The sequence below is a fragment of the Diprion similis genome, chromosome 1, assembly GCF_021155765.1.
Source record: "Diprion similis isolate iyDipSimi1 chromosome 1, iyDipSimi1.1, whole genome shotgun sequence".
In the NCBI taxonomy this organism is placed as follows: domain Eukaryota; kingdom Metazoa; phylum Arthropoda; class Insecta; order Hymenoptera; family Diprionidae; genus Diprion; species Diprion similis.
In genome coordinates, this window is record NC_060105.1 from 10718665 (window position 1) to 10740078 (window position 21414).

Consider the following 21414-nt stretch of genomic DNA (forward strand, 5'->3'; position numbering starts at 1 on the left):
TTGTAAACTCGCAGTTGAAAATAATTTTACCCTGAATGAATTGAAACCAATTGTAAACATATGTTGTACAATATGGCTGCCAGAGCCAGCTGACTTGGGGTAAGCCCAGTAGTGGCAAAGGTGAGAGCTCCATGATCGATCCTAAGTAGCACAATAGACACTCGCATGCAGAACCGTAAGGGTGTAACTATACGCGCAGGCCTGAAGTAGACGCGAAGGGTGCAGGAGTGCCATTAGGCACCCTGCAGGGGTACAGGCGAAGTACGCAGGGGTTGAAAGCCACACCTTCGATGTCGTGGATTCCTGGTAGGAAACCGCCCTTGTTTTCCGATAAATAACAAGGGATTTAAGCCTGCTGTCCGCGTTGACCCGGCAACTTGCGTCGGAAGCCGGAAGCTAGGGGTGCGGCATTGCAAGGGGGAGAAGAAAAGGTGCTATGCAGGCCATAAGCGGTTCTTTCCACGCGCCTTTTCACTTTCTGCCTCGCGTGCTACCCTGATCCGTTTCCGGTCGCGTTTTCACCATCTGGACTAGCGCCACATGCGCCGTTATCTTATCACCAGACCGTGGAGTATCGATTTGTCGAACACCGGGCGTCGTGGGTCATCGTGCAACGCCGGGAAGGCCGTGGAACCTCCAACTCCGTATGCCAGCCCGCTCCCAGAACCAATCGGAAATTCCTGTTTTCGATTATTAGACAACCAATCCCGGATATCGACTGTCAATACCCTCGTCATCCACGAGCTCGAAGAAATTTTCACCGAATACTTTATAATGAGGTTCCTGAAAGCCGGGTGCCTCGACGCATTTCCCGTGTCCACGTCACCGCGTTTCACTTCCAGTATTATCTATACACAGCGGTTTGTATTGTATATTTCCAAAGAATCACTTTATACTCTCAATCATTTCTTCGGTATGGATTTTTCTCGCCATTTTCTGCCCTCAAATCTGCATGGCTTCTGATGCTGCGCTTGATAGTCGAGGCTGGTCACCGGTGATCCGGAACCCGAAAGGTGACCCAATGGTGCTAATTGCGATTAGCCCTAATCCCCGGAAGGAAGAAAAGAGATCAGACGAAGCGGTAACCCGGTCGTAATCCTGAAATCCTGATCAGGAGGTAACACATCGTAGACCTCCTTGTCTCATCAGTTTCCGATACCGCGTGCAGCTGCCGGGCTTCCGCACCCTTTCGAGGGGTGAAATGCTGACGCGTCATATACTGAGCTCTGAATTGAGGGAGGGTGAGGATTCAGATCGCGACTTTTTTCCGGTGATGCTCTCCTGGTATCATGGCGGGTTTCCGCGACGTTCCACCCTCTGTATAAGGAATCGAAAAATTCACAGATTTCTTCATGACCTCGTCCCACCTCGGGGACTGATTCCACCCGAGATATTATTGCTTCGTCCACGTCTGTATACGCACAAAACCGGACGTCTCTGAAGATATTGCACTCGGAACAAGTCCCACGTCTGAACGTTGACAGGAATACAGAATTTGCAGATGGTAGGAACGTTGCCCCAGCATCCGATGCACTTTGCCCCATATGAGTGCGTAGAGCGATTAAAATTATTATTTGTCGCTTTTGTTTCATTTCTTTTATTCACGACTATCGAATTCCTCATGCTTCGACGAAGTACAAACTGTTAGGTATACCTGAAGCTTTGAATATATAATCAAATCAAATTCGATCATACGTGATATTGAATTACAATTTTATACCATATCATTGGTATCCAATCATTTGTTCCTGATTCAATCAAATTAAAAACGTGTCAATTTTTTCAAATAATTTTCAGTCACTTGTGAGCAAGTTGAAATCGACTCGAACACGTTCTTCACCTACATCAAGTAACTGGGGTTATTCATGTAATTAGCAAAAATTACCATGAAATTTATATTTGAATAGCATCTTATAAATTGCAGTACCTACTTAAACATCTTTACGGTTATTCTATCGAGTAAAAATACAATTATGGAATTACATATGGGTGTGTAATAAGCTACAGTGCAAGGAATACCTGATTCTTACAATACTAATTCTGAGCTCAACCCTCTCGACCTCGTACTTCCCGGATCTTTCACCCTGTCTGCCAACATTCATCCCCTAATTTACGGCTTTTGCCTCGCCCTACGGAATGTGCAAATCCAACGGATTGAACGAAACCACCCAATTTATAGGATTAAGATGAGTGTTCCAATTCGCGGTAAAAAGTGTTCCTAATTTTGGTGCATACTGCCTTGCATGTATAACAGTATAAACTAATCAGCCCCAGTAGAAATGAAATCGCTTCCTCCTCGCTGCTCCAAAAATGATCCCTGGAGAACGCGAAGATGTTACCCTGCTGCAAAGAGCTATCTCAGTTTCCCAGTGGAGAACCGCATTTACTTGTTCAGCCCTAGCTTGTCTGCGTGACTTTTTTGCCGACTCAATTTCCACCCTCCTGCCCCGCTGCCCTTTTTTCCGGTTATCCGTTACTTCCTTTTCCGCATGCGGTTCTAGTTGAACATTCCTCGCGGTCCCCCCGCTGCACGACTGAGACATCTCGCTCTCGAATATCGGAAGACACTCGGCGAAAGTCGCAATTACTCTCGACTCGCAGATGTCCTCGGAATGGTCCAGACCGCGAAGGCGACGACAAACGTTTTCTGCACCGCACGAATTATGATGCCCTGATAGACAGATGCTGAGGATCATCTCGAAATGCGGACTTGCCCGAGTCCACGGCATCTGAACTATCTCCGTTCGCCTTTGCCAATCTTTTGCCAATCCGTTGCAGCTAATTTCTAACACCATGATAAATACTTGCTTCCGAGCTAGCTCGGATTATTGTTCAACAAATTGTCTCTCTTTTATCGAAGTTTTTTTTTTTTTTTTTTAAGTCAATACTGTGTGCTTCCTTTGCAATTTTCCTATATTCATACTGATCGGGGCGCGGCTACAAGGAATTTGCTGCAATTTGAATCGTATCGCTGGGTTCAAACTGTAATAACACTGTTGTAATTTCATGATCGCCTGGTAGTAAGGAGCGTTGAAAGTGAGTGGCGAACGAACTTGCTCAATCGACCAAAAGCAATGGCGAAACCTTCGAGATTAGTTCGAGACCTTCGAGACCGATTGTCTCGAATCTCTGTCTTCTTTACCACTGTGAGTTGTGGCGCTTTGCCGTCTAGTAGGCGATCTCCATTTTTTTGTTCCACTTTTTCGGTACTTGAACTTGACATTTTATTTCAAACACTATACCAACCGCGGTGCTGATACAGTCTCATCCATTCTTGGATACAGTATATTTATTCTACTTTCGAACACTACCGTGACGATTAACGTGAGTGCCATAAAAAGCCAGGTGGTAGTTTTAATTTGAATCGAAACTACGTGAATAGTATAGGTAAAATTAAAGCAGCCGTTGTAAACTCTAGAATAGTTTAGCGAAGTCGCCAATTACATTCTTGTAAATTGGTATCCAAAAATCAATCCTTTCCTTGAACATGTTCTTCTCCATAGTCAGTCCTTGATCGATGACTGCGTAATTGTTCTCCTTCCCCATCGGCTCCCAATTCATGGTTATATATTCGTCTAATGCAGGGGTAGGATTTCTGTAACGTGGGAAAAAACGCGAGATTTGAAAAAATGCACCAGATGATCGTCCCTCGGTTGAACATGTTTTATCTCGGTAATTAATGGCGGCTCACCCCGTTTTGGCGAAATTCGCCCAGAGCTTAGTAAGGAGGCGAATGACTCCTTCTAATTCAGAGCCGGGTTCTGGATGCATATTCAGAAAACGATTGTGCAATATGTAACCCATCTCGTCTCCGTGAATAACACCTGTCATCCAGAATGGAAATTCAATTAGTTTTTTTCCAATCGCCGTGCCCAATTTTCAATATATATTTTACAGTCTAATCAAACACATATTTCATAGATTTTGATGCTATAAAGAAACAAGTATTATTTCATGAAAGATACCACATGTTTACGACGGTTTTAGTCAGAATATTTAACCATATTTTAACATTAAAAAAAAAACATTTTTAACCATTGAATGTTCGATTGATTTTACTTACGCGATAAATTAACAAACTTGTTCCTAAGCATTTTAATTACAGAATTCAAACTTACCTTCTGTACCATCGTAGAATCCCATGATTTTGAAAATTCCAAGGGATGAGTCGTGAATGAACAAATAGTTGTAGGTAGGCGTGGACTTGAGAGAGTTTATTATTGTAAGGGGTATTTGCACGGGGCAGGTAAACATCACATCCATCGTTATCTGGAGAGTGATAGATAAATAAATTTTGTTCCGTTACCGGACGAAACTAAACTTTAAAAATGATCAATTCTGTGTCATTAATTACCTGCCCAAATTCTCGCAACAGATCTCTAGTGAGTGGTTTATCGTCAAGATAAAATTTTCTCATCATATCAGCAATTTGTTTTTGTTCCGCCGCGTCGGTAACATTCAAATCATCTGGTATGAAATTTTCGAAGTGTTCGTTCATCATCTCGGCGGATGCGATGAGCGCTGAAAGGTAATCGATCATTATCAGTTTCCGTGGCATGAAAACGATGGTAACAAAGCAACGGATACTTCTATATTAAATAAGTATTACCGCTCTTCAAAAACAAAGTCTCATTGAGATTCAATCCTGCCATGTACGGTACGTCAGCTATTTTTCCTTTCATAATCAACTCCCACGGATCGGCAGGTAGGAAAACTTCTTGGCCAACGTCCGGTTCCACAGATGGGATAAACGCGTGGCTGTGACCGTTCATTCCATTCTATAATGGTTCAAACAAAATTTAATACACGTTTGAAATATCGTTTCAGTATTAGAAATTTATGAATTATGAAGCCTTGACCCAACCACATGTTCTCCTTCATTTGTCGAGTTAAAGAGAAAGTAATGCTGGCAAACAGTCAACAAAAAGCATGATAAGCTCAAAGACAACTTGGTGTCAATCATCTGTTTGGCAAGGCTCCCTAAAATATTAAAGTTGATACAGAAGCCACAGAACGCCAATAAAATAAGTGACATAAAGGCTGTTTCCTAACCCTCACATTTGATGACATACAATCACTGATATATCTGCTATTTCTCATATGATATTTCCGAGAACACCAGCATCATAGTCATAAGCAGTATTCCTTTTCTCGAAAGTTATCTGACACTGAGTTTAGGAGATCACCTCACTTCTCCGCTATGATGGAGTCAGCCGAATAGCTAGAAATGCTGAGTCTGAAGTGATTCAGACACACCCAAGTCATTGTCAGTTCAGATCAAAATTAGTCTACTCGTTTCATTGATTCCTTTTAACTTTCACACCGACAGTGAAACCCATTATGCAATGAAGAAAAAATCAGATGAACAAGAAATAAGAATAATGTAATCAGAGACTTATAGGGGTTTAAAAATCAGGAAAAGTAACCGACGATTGATTGAAGAATAACTCTTATTTCGTTTTTCTTTCTCAAATTTCCCAATATTACTTTGTTGCGTACACACCTCAGTTTGATCTACGGTCATTGCAGCCTCGACGATTTCATAACTTGGTAACTGGGAAAGTTCTTTGAGAAGAATAGCAGAATCAGTGGTATCGATACCCAAGGCTTTTCCTAGCTTGAATGCAGCGTCCTTCGCGTGGTGCGTTATAGCCCATGGAGCAACTGCAGAACCGCCCTGCGAAAGCGCATTCTGGAAAAGTCCTGCACCGAAAGAAATTCATGAATCCACCGTTCGACCATCAGATGAGACTGACGTTGCTTAAGTTAGGATGTGATCACAGGACTCGAGACTTATTACATTACCAGCGGACATCGGTGACATCATATGATACTGGACAGAAGCCCCACCAGAACTCTGACCAAAGATCGTCACCCTCTGAGGGCACCCTCCGAAGTACTTAATGTTTTCCTGCACCCACTTCAACGCGGCAGCTTGATCCTTGAGTCCCAAGTTGCCAGGGGCAGTGGAATCCTCGGTGCTGAGAAACCCTTTGGTATGACGATGAAGAGCCTGATTAGACCTTATGCTAATCGAAAACTTTACCGTAATCCTCACGATATAGGATAACGAACAGTCTCTGTGTTTCAGCTCATAACTTACACTTGATAAGAACGAAAAAAAGGTACTATCAAGCAAGCGCTCGTTCTCAGAAAAATTAATTTCAGCATATCTCCATCAATTCTGTGGGGGTGAACTCAGAACGCGGCTTTTTAACTCACGGCGTAACCTGCGGTCGTAACTCGAGATAACTACACTTGAAACACTAACCAAACACTCCTAGTCTAGAGTTTACGGTGACCAGAACAACGTCCTCTTCAACGATGTAGTACGGACCGTAAAAGTCCGTCTCTGCTGAGCCCATATTGAAGCCACCACCATGGAAGAAAACCATAACTGCTTTTCTGGCATCCTTATTCGGCTCTGGGGTGTAAACGTTTAAAAATAAGCAATCGTCTTCTCCGACTACCTTATGCCGCATCATGCAGTAGGACACACAACCGGATCCTTGATGGGTCGCTTCGTAAACTCCGGACCAGGGTTCTGGCGGTTCGGCGACCTTGGGGAATGCGGTTGCATTGATTAATTTTCCTCTTTTCTTGACGTCAACGAAACATGAATAATATACAGTATCTACACTGCTTATTAATAATTTTTCCCAGAAAGTATAACGAAAAAACTTTTACAGTACCTTAAATTTATTTGGTCCTTCGATAGATTTAGCATATGGAATCCCGGTGAACATGTAAAGTGGTTTTTGATCAAGGTGCGTTTTGGTCTTGATTCCCTTCAACTTTCCCTGTCCTATTTCTAGCTCAACTTCCTCAACGGCCAAAATCGCCGCCGGAATGAGCAAAACACAAGCGAAGTAAATTATTCGCGCGGACATCATTTCTCGCTTAATACAGGTATCCATCAGGTAGTACAGATATTTTTCGCCTTTTATATTCACTCTTCCCCCGATCGCGTTTCTCGTCTACCGGACGTTATGCAATATGTGTTCATAGATCCTAGACAGCACTTTCGGGTTCGAATCAGAGCCCTGTCGGTATATTTTTTTACACCATCGTCGTTTGAATAGATGAAAGAGACAACATGGCACGCGATGCTTTATGCATGATTCATTTTTCCAAAATTGCATAGCAGTCGCTATCTGCCAATTTGCGTTGACCAATTACGTAATTGCATTATGATTATCAACTTTACCAGACGGATTAGTATTTCGATCAGGTATTTCCCGCTTTGCCCATTACTTTTGAAAATCAATCAAAATTGCTAACGAACTGTAAAACGTCAGCTGATAATTTCATGACGTCGACACATAGTGCAATGACGTAACAATTACAGCGTGTCTGTGAATATTGCACGCGAGATTAATGTGTTATCTATTATTAAGTCAGAGAGGAAACTATGAATTGTAAGCACTGCGATATCCCGCGTAATTTCTGCAATTACAATAAATTACTGGGCATTACATTATACTCATACAATAAATTTAATTGTATCAAGGTCTTGCGGTCTTTAGGCATTATACTACATACACGTGTTTATAAGAACTCCCGACAAATTAGTTATATCTGTAATAAATTACATGTATACCGGAACTATCATTTTGTAACTGATCGTAAGTTCTTCTTCCGTAACTGATCAACTACCATGACTTCGTAGTCAGATACATATTACCGTGGCTAGCTAAAAACGAGACCAATTGTCAGTGATAACTCAATTTGAAAACCTTCCGTTTCCTATTTTTATAATAAGCATACAGTTTACGGTGTCCATGTCACTTTAACCGGAAGTAAGGCAACTGTCGCTTTAGGTCATAGTACCAATCGCAACGGGGAGTAAGGCTTTCGGCAACACCAGTAGTGGTTTTTGATTTTCAGCAGGAGACCAGACTTCGGAGTAGTGTGTAAAGAAACGGCGCGATTAACGTAGTTTCCTGGTCGAGGAATACTCCTGGGAATACGTTCGACACTGAATTTTATGATTTAAGAAATTACATTGAATCATAATTGTGTAAAGTACCTATGCAGAATTACTTGTGAACGCGCTTAAGCAACTTTGGTTGGCCAAAAGTTGATACTTTTTATCAATTCCACTTCAATGTAGTCATATATTGAGTATTTATCAAATTATTATATTTGTAAACTACGAAGATTTCTTTGAAAATATAAAAATAGAAAATACCGATATTATAAAGAACTGCTTGGATATCGATGTTTCGTTTCGAATCACTTAAAAATGGTTAAAAAAATGCAGATTCATTCAATTTCACTCTACGATGGCTATCTTCATTCTGAAGGCTGTTTTCTACAAATTGACTTATAATATTGACATTTTATAACATCGCACCAATATTGATTATTGTCACCAAATTACAATATTGAGTAAACTACTGATGAAAAAGAAAATCTGTTTCAATGAATTTGTATAATTATTATATTTTAAATCATTTTGTAGCAATTGGCCTAAATGTGGTTAATTGTTTACTGCAGATAATTAATGAATATGAAAATTTCGATCAATCCTTTAGATCCACCTGATTATAATGCTACCAAAAAATTGTTATACCTAATTATCTATCTGTAGGTATATAGTATAATTAGATCTGACTCATTACCTGTATATTATAGTAATTTTCCACTTGTATGTAAAAAAATTTCCTACCAACAAACTGAAACAAATTGATTATTAAAAAGTTTGACAGTACAAAATTGCTGTTGATAACAAATTGAAAAAATTTTGCAGACCAGCTTTGGTATCACACACATAAACGTACATGTGTAGACATCTTTCTTTCTCGGGGATGAAATCGGAAATTCATTAATTCGCGCGTGATTTGGCTTAACAAAATAATTATACTTGAATCTACGTCACGCATTCACCGCTTCATACAACAATCTCCACAATTACATGTACACCAAACTACAAATATTAACTGATACATACTAAGATTCCTAAAAAAAGCCCATCGGTCCCAATATGCTTTCCTATTACCGAAGAAGCACTGAGCGTACAAGTGAGAGTCCGAAATAGATCGCGTCTAATTCAGTATAGGTTCAATTAAAACTCTATTAACCTCATATCTATCGGGGGCGTAGCTCAGATGGTAGAGCGCTCGCTTAGCATGCGAGAGGTACCGGGATCGATACCCGGCGCCTCCACTTTGTCAAGACATTTCATTTTGACTACTTGTTTCATTTTTTTTTAGTATAATTCCTGTGAATATTTTGCAATTTTCATGCCTCATGAATATTCACGCAGGAATGGGCGCTGCAGCGCGGTCTCGCAACATCCGAAATGTTGTCGGCGATACCCTGGACTACAAGGGATCCCCGAGATCAAACTGTCCCGCTTCTGCTCACCAGGGAAATCAGCCTGTCGACAGAGTCGACACGTCCATTCAACTCAGCCGGTTGAGGCTGGAAATGACCCGGATCACGAGCATCCAAGGACCCGCTCTTGACGGCTACATTGTTACTTCGGACGATGCACATCAGGTGAATAATTCACTTCATACTTTAATAATTCACCTTACAAATCTATGTACAACAATGGTCATTAATGCCTTGGGCTTCCGGCTAACTTTTTTTCGCTCTGACAATGAAACAAAATGCGAGTTCGATTCTATACGAATTACATATGTGTCAATGCCTTGGAATCTCTCACGTCGCGACGCCTGCATCGCCAATCATTGTTTCACGTAATTCGTAATATAGAATCGACCGTTTTGTTTCAGAACGAAAACAAGTTGGGCGAAAGTTCAAGGTATTATAATGAACATTACTGTATCTATTTCATATAAAAATTCAGATGATTTTTCGATCCTTTATGATTTTTCAGCGCAAATTAGCTAACCTCTACGTTTTTTTTCCCGCCATTTCTTTAAAATGTACCAAATCTTCTTCGAATATTGTATGATTCTTCATCAAGTTTCGATATTTTACCGTATATTTCTTACTAGAGTTTAAGCCATCTCGGCGCCTGCAGATAGCCAACTAGGCGTTACAATTACGTTCGTGAAATGGAAAATTGTAACTCCAGTCTCCTATCTGTAGGCGTGCTGGCAGTTTGTATTCAAAATTGGGCCCGGCATACATACTTTTAATCTTTGTCTGATGTTTTTTGCGTAATCGATTTCTTACAATTTTCATCTGAACTTTACACGTAGCAATAAAATCATATTGGTTCACTTAATAATAAATTATTGTGTAATGCACATACAGTGACATATTATAAATAGTTATCTGAGGAATACGAATTCCAGTTCCACTTGTCTAAGATTCAATACGTATAAAAATCTGACAGGATACCACAATCGTTGTGTAGCACCTAAGTTTTATCTTTCACAGATTACACTGACAAAGATGCTTCCATTTTCAGACTGTGACATCCTTCAATGAAGGCCGTCTAGGCCCTTCGGAGGTATATTTTTGTCAAAGTCCCTGTTGGTTTATATGTTTGTTTTACCAGTTTTATTTTACTGATACGTACACCCAGCTTCTGTTCAAAGTGTGTTTTCGGTGAAACCACTCATTCCAACGTAACAGCATGCCAACCCATCCTTGTACCCATGCTTCTTTAGTTTAGACTTTTCATTTATATATTTTTCATTGCTTGATTTGGTTCGTTTTTTAATTTATAGGTAGTTGACGATAGACTCTTATCTTTGCCACTCTCTAGCTGAGGAGGTTCTAAATGTTTCTTTCTCATATTCCCGAGGGTCGGAGTAGTGAGCAAAAGGGTTCTATGCATAGATTTCAAAACAAACTAATTTTGCAGAAAAAATCGAAAAAACTTAAGACTTACGGCTTTGTTTTTTGTCGATAAATTTGGGCTGATTTTTACAAACGTGAAAATCAATTTCTTCACACTTTCACGAGAGAAGACAATTGTGATAGGACTTTGGAATAGGTAATTAAATTGTGTTGAGAAACGAACCCGAACGACTCGGCAGTCCGAATTAGTTCTTACTTGAATTCAGTTCTCTTCGAAAAATGGAAATCACAGAAGTAAGAGTCAGAAAACTTTTGTACTTGGGAAGATAGAATATGAAGATGAATGCAACGAAAGCAAAAGTTCCAGGTGCTAAAAAGAAATAGGAACGTGGTTAATAGTAATTATAGATGGATATTATTAACATCATTTTTCAGATTTGACTAGAATTTTCTTGAGCTAGAAGAAGTTCGATCAAAGATATTATTGCACGTTATTTGGATCTATCGAGACACGTTGTTGAACTTCTGAAGATGTAATATTTTTCTGTCGCCACATCGTACATAAGAATCGGTAAAAAAATTTTAAATAAAAAAAAAATTTACGCCTTGGGGAATAAAGTGTAGAGTAGATCCGTACTTTCAGCGTGAGAATTATTATCAATTAGGTAATTAATTAGGACTTTTTACTCCGCAGAGCGAGACTGTCGCGCCGCATGATGCAAGAAGAGAATACATCACAGGATTTTTCGGCAGTTTCGGAGAGGCTCTAATCACTCGAGATAAAGCTATTTTCTGGACTGACGGAAGGTATCACATACAGGCAGATAAGCAGCTTAGCTGCGATTGGACTCTGATGAAACTTGGCAACGAAAACGTAAGTTTACAGCTTTACAACTATAGCTATTTTTTTTTTTTTTTGCACTACATGTAGGTACGCCTGTACAAGTGAATATATCTCCGTCTAAATTCCAGGAAATGAAAAACTATTTATCGAATTTCTGATATAAAAGTTATTCATAATTTCATAATAATGTTGGATATGATATAACGTCTGAGAATTTGAGGTTCATAATATCGGGAAAAATATTATTCTTACATTACTTGTTGGGTAGGTTCTAAGTTTACCGCAAAATCAATATGGCCGGTTCTTGACAGACTCAGCTCTGTGCCATTTGGAATTTTATATTATTGGCATTGACATTGACATTAGGTATATTTAATTCCCCAAAAATCATGGATTGCTAAGTTCTCATTCAAGTGAATGAAATCATACTTGTCTTCTGCTTTAATATGCTAAAGTCAATCTTTATACCAATCATGTGAAATTTCGGTTACTTTCATTATTATAAGAACCTACGCACTACGGAATAAAAAATACCGAACACAAAATTTCTAAAACTTTAATTCCCACGTGAGAATAACTCCAGAGTATGCATTTCTAGAATTAATTGCAATTCATATACAGAAATACATTTTTTGGCATTATTGTTGTATCAAAAAAACAAATAAAATTTATACTCGGTATTGCATGAACAATTGCGATAACTGCGATTTTCTCGAGTCAGTGACACGTAGACTTTAATAATAGTAAAAATAAGCGACTCTTTACGCGGTCGGTAAAATCTTACTCTAGAATGATTGTGTAACAGCAGTCTCTTAATCCACTGTGTGTTGCCAACGCTTGGAACTCCTCCTATCACCCGGCAAGTTCAATGTGAGTCGGTAAGAGTTGAAACGGTAACTTGTCGACCGGAAAAATGCCTGATACTTCTTAGTATTGTACTATGACTCACGAGGAAAGCATGACACAAACCTAAGTTCAACTTTTAAGTGTCTCCAGTAGATGGTTAGTTGGTTGGCAGATTCTCGCGTCAAATATAATTCCACACTAAAATATGTTTCCAACTCTGATCTGATTCACTAAGATCATACTTCACAGGATCATTTCTGTAGTATATCTTCACAATCTCTCTACTCACCAGTGGAGTTGATGCAGCCATGATGAAGAGTAATAACTCTTCTCTCTGAGCGTGAGAACGACCAATTGAACGGCTAGTCCATTCAATTGGTCATCGATGATCGTTCACCTGATGCACTCTGTGCAACAGGAATGGGAGAATGAGTATTCTGAGTGGTCTGAAAAATCCGTTAATCTTAAGAAGTTAGGAATACTAGGATTCAGTAATTCTCGAATTCGAGTTTCTGGATGTCGAGAGGACAATCTATATGAAATTCAGCGTGACAACATAGCGAGAAAATCTACGATACTAAACATTTTCACTGATAATTTATCGAGTTAACCTGACTAGAAGAAAAAGTTTTTTACCCTATGGAAAAATTAATGTATTTTAATGGGTTTTTTTGATCAAGGTACCTACGTTGTCCCAATGGCTACTGCACGAGTTTCAATCCAGAGAGAATGAAACGCGAATTGGAGCGGACCCTACTCTAATCCCAGCATTCACGTGGGAAAATTGGCAATACGACCTGTGTAAGTAGCTATTCAAAATTCATATGGTTATGCAAGTGAGCTGTAACGATTTTTTAGAAAAAATATTCACCTCGGTTTCCGTGTTAATTCGATCGCACGTTCTTGTACCATTTGTCATGTCCGATTAGAAAAAAATAGATTACTATATTAACTTTGCAATGGTTAATTGACTAAAAAATAAATACTAACTACGTTTTTGTTATTTATAAGTATGGGTGTAAAGAGAATTTAATTAGACGGTAGCCTTGTTGTTACAATGAAGAAATATTATAAGAATACAGATTAAAAGCAATTTTTTTAAATTTTCTGTATGTGGGTCTAAATTTGAATTAGTCATTATCTAATTATTTTTTTCTGTCACCTATTCTTGTGATCAATTTTTAATGACCATTTTCATAGCATTAGAAACAAAAACTGTTCAGAACAAGTTTCTGGCAAAGATGCTATGTATTTACCAATATTTTATAAAACTTCGTAAGATATTGTCCAACCCCTCCTCGTCTTCGCCATGTAAAGTTTCATAAAATTTTTTGACCCTGGGTTACGATTGCAATTATACAATTTCAACAATATTAAAATATCCTAAATCGATGTTATTAATGTTCCTGGCAAATCTGTACAATGGAATCTCATTCCACAGTGAACACATCGGTCAAGTTGGTCGCAGTTCACAATAACTTGATAAATGCAATCTGGCAAACGGATCGACCGCCGTATAATAACGATCCCGCTACCGTCCTGGAAGATAAATACGCGGGTCGACCGTGGCAGGAAAAGATTCGTGAAGTTAGGAGGGAAATGGAACTCGTGGGTGCAAACGCTCTGGTCCTAACCGCACTTGACGAAATTGCCTGGCTATTCAACATTCGTGGCAATGATATCCCTTACACCCCAGTTTTACGGTCATATGCCCTCATCACTGACGGTGCTATCCATTTGTATGCTCCTGAACAAAAACTTCACAGATCTGTTCATATACATCTGAAAACTGACGCTTGCTTTCATGCCGACTGCGTCAAGTAAGTTCCCACAGTTACTTGTAAGCCATAGATTTAGCGATGTACAAATGCTCTGGAATTCTGGATACAGACCTTCAATCTATTGCTTGACGGGTTTCGATAATTTTTTGTTATTATTACGGATTTCGGACTAAATATAGAATTTTATTGGTCGAAGTCTATATATGTGAAATTTAAAAATGGACTGAACTTTACAGTAATTTTATAGATAAAAAAATAAATTCTCGACAATAGGATATGGAGACACTACGGTTTCTCAAATGTGTAATCGTTTATATCTGACCTTAGAGTTCACAATTATACGTCTATCTGGTACGATCTGAGGACAATGGCACAGGCTTGGAAGAGTGTTTGGTTACCTGCCCCGTGCGGCTACGCAAGGGGTGCTTCCCAAGAGATTTTCATATCCGTGAGTATTGATATTGGTGGGAAGATAAGTGTTTGAAGAGGCATATTGAATTGTTGAAATTGAACCTATATTAAGGAGGAAGGCCACTGCGACGGCCAAAGAAATGACCGATTATTAAGAATTTTTTTCACAGGGACAACTAATTAATAACGGGATCAGATTGTTGGTATTTTATTAAGTGAATATTAAACTTAGTTTATTAGGTTATTAGTTATACCTATATAAAATCTGATATTTTTTCGGCCGTCACAGTGGCCTTACCTCTTACAGATAATTAGATAATATCACACACCTTGAACTGTGTCTAATTATCGATGGAATTCGAATTTTAGAATGATAGTATTGGGCAAAAATGGGTTGTGTTAAAAACGGGAATAGCATTTTTTTCACACAGTTACTACAGTTTGAATAAAACATTGTAAAACAATTTTGACAAGGTCTTACAAAAGAATTTAAAATCTGAATCGTCTTCAATCCCCATAGGTGTATAATTAATCATATGCTTATAAATATTTTTATTAATGACATTGACACAGATCCCGCAGTCTATACGCCTGATAAAACCGTCACCAATAATCGCAATGCGTGCGGTAAAAAATCCTGTCGAAATTCAAGGCATGGAACAAGCTCATATTAGGGATGCAGTCGCAATGTGCGAAATCCTTTCCTACATCGAGCAGCAGCTTCAGCTAGGCACCAAGGGCTGGGACGAACTTCAGGTGTCTAGATTCGCTAAAGCAGTACGTATGGAACAGGAAAATGCTGTGGGTGTATCCTTCCCTACGATAGCGGGCTACGGACCTCACGCTGCCTTGCCACACTATGAACCAGCCGTTGCTACCAGTTTACCACTCGGCACGGATTCCACCCTGGTAATTGATTCCGGTGGCCAATACCTGGGTAATTTTTTAAAATAATTTCTTTGCCATTGTTTGTTTCCATTTTTGAATTTGATGTAATTATTTTTTTACTGTCAGATGGTACTACGGACGTGACACGAACTGTGCATTACGGCCAACCGACAAGAGAACAAAAAGAGGCCTACACTCGGGTGCTGATTGGCTCGATACAATTAGCTTCGCTAATCTTTCCTGCTGAGTTAAGAACAGACCAACTTGATGTTCTGGTGAGGGAACCTTTGTGGTCAGTTGGTCGCGACTACCAACACGGAACTGGCCATGGCGTTGGCCATTATTTGTCGGTTCACGAACGTAAGTGACAAATATTAAGGTCACGTAGTATTCCTACCTTTACCAACCGAGCAAAGTCACTATTTTTCTTCACTATATATTAAATGAACAAGCTTGCCGAATTTTTGAAAGTATATTTTAACATAAAAACATAATGATGTCGACAAGCGCAAGAAAATTGCAAAATTTTTCATTGTTATCTACAAATATACTTCTGAATGTGTGTCTCTGTGATTTTCTCGCAGTAAAATTCCAATTCACAGACTTTTGCAAAAAGATTTTGAGTAGTTACAGACTAGAATTAGTTAGAAAACATGTCTAAACCAAAAATTATTACTTTAGCTCCCATCAGTGTCTCATACGATACATCAACTGATGAATGTGCCCCTCTCAATCTTCAACCAGGATATTTTCTTTCCAATGAACCTGGGTATTATAAGGAGGGTGAATTCGGTATCCGATTAGAAAATGTTCTGCAGGTTGTTGAAGCCAATGTGACGGTAAAGAGCTTATACAGATTTAATTATAATTCAATACATCAAACATAGGTATGCAGAGCTTAGACCGCCTTATAATATGAATTTTGTTAACAGCACCATTCCGGACGAAAATTTCTCAAGTTCAAAGATATCACACTGGTTCCTTACGAGCCAAATCTCATCGATCTGGAATTATTGACACCATCACATGTAAGTTTCATTACTTTTGACATTCCATGATAGAGACCATTTCCAAATAACACTACTTAATATGAACTTATTTGATGAAAGCATACAATTTCTGTTATTTTCATGTATTACAGCGGCACTGGTTAAATGCATATAATAAAAGAATCAGAAAAGAGGTCGGCACTGAATTGAAGAAACGCAGAAAAATAACCAGCTACAATTGGTTGATTCTTCGTACTCTACCCATTCCTGAGGTTGGATCCGGATCAAGTTTATCTGCCCTTCCTCACTACTCGTTCCTTATTTTTGCATCAACAGTTACACACGTATTCCTGGATGGAAGAGGTATTTTACCGTCATATTTTACTCCCTAAGAATTTTACTATTTTTGCACCAAGAATTGCAGAGATTTCAGAATAAACATAGTTCACACAATAAGATATGAATTGTATTAGTTTTATAAATTGTTAAATGGCGGAGATAGGCCTAAAAGCTTTTGTGAAATTATTATAGTTCTTTGATTGGAAATTTTATATCGTTTAAAATCATTGACAATATGTTTGAACTCCAGGTCTACATGAATTTTAGAAGAGATTTAAGACCAACAACTTGAATGAATAGTAATATTAACTTGGTAGTTTTTGTTTCAAACAGATAAAACGTTATATTGAAATAATGTGCCAATATTTGATAATTAAATTGAAATCATAGGATTTGAAAATTACGTTAAAACATACAGAAATTTGGGAAAAATAATGTTTAAATACGATCTCTAATTTAACGTGTACAAGTGATGAATTTATTTGTTTTAGGTCTATAGTAACAGTGTGCAGCTAACTGATGAACATCTTAAAACCCTGTTATAGAACTTTTCATTCATAAATCTGAAGACTTGACAGCTGTTGATGCTATCTGTGTTAGATATTACATGTAGCTCGTATATTACAATAATAGTATAAACTGTACACTAAGTCACGTATTAGTAATTAGTTTTAGCTAAGGCCCAGTATTTCAATATCAAGGCTTATCTCTGATCTCATTCGAACACCTCAGTTCAATGAATTAGAAACAAACTTTGTTTAAATTGCATCTAGCATAGAATTGAACTTGGTTTAAAACGAGGTTTAAATTGAAAATTAACCGGTCCTTGAGAGATTTTTGTTGAGTATTCGAGGTTTTTTTAAACCAACTTTCGTAACATTTTACAGGTATATAAAAGTACAGGTGTAAGAAAAGATTGGCATTAGAGTCAAAGTGGTTTCACCTTTTTAACCAATTTACTACGTTGAACTATACAGGCAATTGATTTGAAAAAGATAAAAATTGTACAAAAATTAATAGACGCTTGAGTACTACACGAAATATTTGGTTTCGTGTTATTTTGAATGCAACTCATCCTTCGTAAAATCACGAGGACTTATAGTCTGCTGTTATTCTTCGGTCACGGAATGAATTTGGCGAAATTTCGACTATTCGTAAATCCCAGAAGCTTCAGATTACATACCAATGGATTATAGAACCAAATATTTGAAATACGATAATTCAGGATAAGTGATCAAAATTAATCCAAGTAGAGACAGACATATGCATACATCATTCAATATACGTACATACGTTCATATAATTATACCATCCGTTTCTTGTTATCTATTATATTACATTTTTTCACAACTTACAAAATAGATAATAGGTGCCTGCTAATTAATTGCCTACGGCTGTAGCAGTTCATATATAATTAAATGCTATTGAATTATTTCGAAATCACATCCGGGTGATTTTTCTTCGTCCGAAAAGTGACTTAAAACATGCTCGTGAAATTCTGCGCAATTGGTTGTTTTTCCATAAACCATTTCGCACATAGGGCAAATTTTGTTCTCAACTTCACTGCAACCGTCTGTTGTATAATTCATATTTTCTGGTAATGTGGTGGAGTTCGGAATGAGACTTGTTTGTGTAGCACCATTTTCTTTTAAGCTGTCATCTGAATTAAACTGAGTTCCTGCTTGGCACATTTTTTTCCTAGCATTGTTACGGCAACTCTTACACATTGCTCCTGTGAAGAAAAATAGAACATGACACTTCATTGTAGATATCGTCTAAGTTATTACGAGGTTTTATCCAGTAACGTTGACGTGAGGATACTTTGAAAGAAAAATCTGTATCCTGCAACTTGAGAATGATTTTGAATGTGGTTTTAATACGGTATTACGACGATCCTAAAGTTTTGAAATAACGACTTTCTATAGAAATACACCATTACGTTAAGGTTATGGATACTGAAAAATTATTCTTCACTCTTCTTGAGTTGCTCACCTTTCTTTATTATTCTCAATTTTCCTATAATTGTTTTAAGCTTCGTCTGCTGTGAGAGCAATATGTCTTTTGTATGAGACAATCTTGTATCATGCTGTTTCAATTGTTCCACACAATCAGAGTCCATACACTCAGGATAAGAATAGCCCATGTTCTGGAGATTAATTTCAGAAGTATTCTGCATTTCTACCATCTTGAAAATTAGAAAATTTGAAGATTAACAAATCTTGCTACGGATCATAAATAAACTCAACACACTAGTTAGACCTCAGGTTTGACTACTTGATATATTTTTACATAAATTAATAATTAATCGCCATACTGCTCAAAACAATTCATGATTATAATTTCTTTACCTCAGCATATTGCTGCTCCAACTCAGACTTCTCCATTTTAATACTGTTTATTAGTTTCAATGAAATTTCTTCCAAACTCGTTTCGTTGGATTCTGAAATAATGAAATTCAATGTTAAAGAACTGTAGTACAGGAATAGGCTTGTGTAAAATTTGTTATATAAAATCACAGACTAATTCACTTCCAAATAAAATTTACTTCTAAATGTCTGATAGAAGCTGAAAGTTGGATCGGGTAAAATTATTTGGTAAGTTAGTTCGCCCATAATTAATACTAGAGCCAAATGAATTGAACTGTAGAATTATTAATTCTATCTTACCAAGATCCGCGGGCACGAGAAACTGGTCTGATTCATTTTTGCTGAGGTTGAAGTCTAGTCTCATATTATAAGACAGAGCTTCTAACGGTTGAGTAGAAGGATGTTGCTGTAGAGCATCTGATATTTTATTCAAATGATTTCCAAGACTCTTATTAGTCTTTGTTAATCGTGACAAACGTTTCCAAAGTTGACGATTTTCATTTGCAATCATGAAAATATGATGTGTTAACTGTGTCTTTATCCTGGTCAGCTGCTCGACTTTATCCTTCAAAACAGACGAAAACAAATGTAACAAGAAAATTTATGACAGGAGAAAGGTAAGCAGAGATGTAAGAGTAAATAGAACCGACAATGATTCATGTAGAGCGAATCATGTCACAAAATAAGTTCAAGGCTCAAACTTTAGTAATTTAGTAGCTGTTGTGATAAGAAAGCTTTATCAAACGGTGAATCGTTTATACAGCTGCTGTATGATATAACATTTCAGAAATAGGAAGAAACTTAGTTTCGTGAATATCAACATAACCTGAAAATCTGAATAATACTTCACTCATACTTACGGTTAAGGTCTGTACTTCGCTAATTTGGTTATCTCCAGTGGTAGGAACCATGGCTGAGCTGAATTCTTTATGGCATTTTACGCGTAAACTAGCATTCTCCCGTTCTGCGATGTCCAGTCTCTTCTGAAATTGTTGACAGCGTTCTTTCATTGTTTGCAAAGCAACCTGGAGCGCATATTGGGATCCAAAATTTTCATCCGAAATTTCAGACATCGTTGATAGTTATTATTCTTAACTAATCAACAATCTGAGCGGTAATCAAGTGGGATGTAAAACTTATGATTCGCTGATGAATGAGTTCGCCACCCACATGCGGCAGTAGCACATATCACTTGTCAATTCTGCAATATTTCACGCACTTTCGAGTATTCAGGGTTCTCCACTTTTTGAAATTGTAATGCGTATCTGTCAAAACTCAAAGCGCTGTCAAATGAAAAAGCGATGTGTGTGTCGTTCGCAGGCTGGGTGTCGGATAAAAATTTTCAGTATGTATGCATGTATGTACAGTGAGTTGGATATATGGATGCTGATACGTTCGATATCCCTAGGAATTTTACCACCCACGGTCATGGATGAGCACCGTTTGCACAAAGCCGCGCGCTTAGGGTCGAGCAGAAAATAAAAAAGAGCCTATGACGCGTGACAAGCAATGCAAGCCACTGTAATAAGAACTGCGAACCACATACAAGGCCAAGATGAAGAAAGTGATCATCCAACGCCATAGATCGTAAATTTCCTAGGAATATCGAACGTATCAGTTGCATACCTATATCCAAATTTCGGTACCACTGATATAAAACCCTTAGGCTAGATTTTCATGGGCAACGGATGACGCTACGTCGCGCCGCGACAGAGTGACGCTATGCGTGAAACCAGAGATGAGTGTGAAACTGTGTCGACAACGGCGGCAAGACGCTGCCCAACAAGCGCGGCCGTGAGTTGGGAACGTGGTTTATGAGTGGGTCTCATTTCTATTGAGGTTGGCTTGCGATTCGGAAGTTCCTACCTGTGGAGAACGGCGTTATCATTACCGGTTAGCACTTTTTTTGCTCGTTTGATTTAAAGTTTCAGCTTGGTGCACCAATTGCGTAGTCTATCTCTATGAGTTTATGATTTCAACGTTCAAAAACAGTGCGAATGATGCCCATGCAGGTGTTACGAAGACAGTAGTCGTGCATTGCAAATACGCTATTGTTGATGTGTCTTCTGAGTTCCTGGGCGTCGAATTAGTATGCAGAGAGTCATACGTATCGATTCCCAGACAATAGATTTTTCGGCCGGGAAAATTTTAAGGCTGACCACTTTGCGTTTTTGACGAAAATTTCGACGACTTTGTAATGTGCTATAATGAATTCTTTCAGGCACTAT

The 21414-nt window shown here is 38.3% G+C and overlaps 3 protein-coding genes and 2 non-coding genes across 8 annotated transcripts in view; 3 read left to right on the top strand and 2 right to left on the bottom strand.

The window, feature by feature from the left end:
• LOC124405342 (xaa-Pro aminopeptidase 1-like) overlaps positions 1-17917 on the top strand; it is a 35777-nt gene extending 17860 nt beyond the window's left edge. Inside the window, exons 2-13 of one of the 3 annotated variants that reach the window (XM_046880171.1) lie at positions 9269-9504; positions 10388-10429; positions 11417-11596; positions 13093-13213; positions 13854-14232; positions 14521-14641; positions 15178-15541; positions 15619-15852; positions 16174-16331; positions 16425-16520; positions 16634-16844; positions 17312-17917. In XM_046880171.1, coding sequence (XP_046736127.1) covers positions 9269-9504; positions 10388-10429; positions 11417-11596; positions 13093-13213; positions 13854-14232; positions 14521-14641; positions 15178-15541; positions 15619-15852; positions 16174-16331; positions 16425-16520; positions 16634-16844; positions 17312-17319 — 2150 coding nt within the window. In that variant the 3' untranslated portion in view covers positions 17320-17917. Of the gene's footprint in view, positions 1-9268; positions 9505-10387; positions 10430-11416; positions 11597-13092; positions 13214-13853; positions 14233-14520; positions 14642-15177; positions 15542-15618; positions 15853-16173; positions 16332-16424; positions 16521-16633; positions 16855-16907; positions 17165-17311 lie in introns of those variants that run through there. The other 2 variants (XM_046880163.1, XM_046880179.1) reach the window with 2 other exon arrangements.
• Positions 3268-6932, bottom strand: LOC124405370 (cholinesterase 1-like). Its single transcript, XM_046880212.1, has 9 exons — positions 6693-6932; positions 6272-6560; positions 5806-5991; positions 5504-5703; positions 4610-4778; positions 4355-4521; positions 4119-4269; positions 3692-3824; positions 3268-3595 (listed from the first exon to the last, which is right to left on the bottom strand). Exons 1-9 carry the CDS (start codon positions 6915-6917, stop codon positions 3415-3417), a joined length of 1701 nt encoding a protein of 566 aa, XP_046736168.1. The 5' UTR covers positions 6918-6932; the 3' UTR covers positions 3268-3414.
• Positions 9096-9168, top strand: Trnaa-agc. The gene has a single exon. It is a non-coding gene; the product is annotated as a tRNA-Ala (tRNA).
• On the top strand, positions 12645-12858 carry LOC124410767. The gene has a single exon (XR_006929620.1). It is a non-coding gene; the product is annotated as a small nucleolar RNA U3 (small nucleolar RNA).
• Positions 17918-18060: 143 nt separating the features above from the next.
• Positions 18061-20491, bottom strand: LOC124405406 (protein spindle-F). Of its 2 annotated transcripts, none has more exons than XM_046880277.1 (5): positions 20047-20491; positions 19482-19751; positions 19169-19270; positions 18813-19005; positions 18061-18552 (listed from the first exon to the last, which is right to left on the bottom strand). In XM_046880277.1, the coding sequence occupies exons 1-5, from the start codon at positions 20257-20259 to the stop codon at positions 18242-18244; spliced, it is 1089 nt and encodes a 362-aa protein (XP_046736233.1). In that variant the 5' UTR covers positions 20260-20491; the 3' UTR covers positions 18061-18241. The 2 variants fall into 2 exon arrangements, with proteins under 2 accessions (XP_046736233.1, XP_046736242.1); XM_046880286.1 differs by having other exon boundaries at positions 19169-19260; positions 19487-19751; positions 20047-20490.
• Positions 20492-21414: the final 923 nt, after the last annotated feature.

Excerpts from the sequence above, each read along its gene's own strand:
- LOC124405406 (XM_046880277.1), bottom strand. The coding sequence starts at position 20,259 with ATGTCTGAAATTTCGGATGAAAATTTTGGATCCCAATATGCGCTCCAG. Across the intron at positions 19,271-19,481 it reads TGCCCGCGGATCTTGGTAAG|ATTATTTCAGAATCCAACGA; the intron begins ATAGAATTAATA and ends ACATTGAATTTC. Across the intron at positions 19,006-19,168 it reads TGGAGCAGCAATATGCTGAG|ATGGTAGAAATGCAGAATAC; the intron begins GTAAAGAAATTA and ends CTAATTTTCAAG.
- LOC124405370 (XM_046880212.1), bottom strand. The coding sequence starts at position 6,917 with ATGGATACCTGTATTAAGCGAGAAATGATGTCCGCGCGAATAATTTAC. Across the intron at positions 5,992-6,271 it reads CTCTAGACTAGGAGTGTTTG|GGTTTCTCAGCACCGAGGAT; the intron begins GTTAGTGTTTCA and ends GTCATACCAAAG. Across the intron at positions 4,270-4,354 it reads TGTTGCGAGAATTTGGGCAG|ATAACGATGGATGTGATGTT; the intron begins GTAATTAATGAC and ends ATCACTCTCCAG.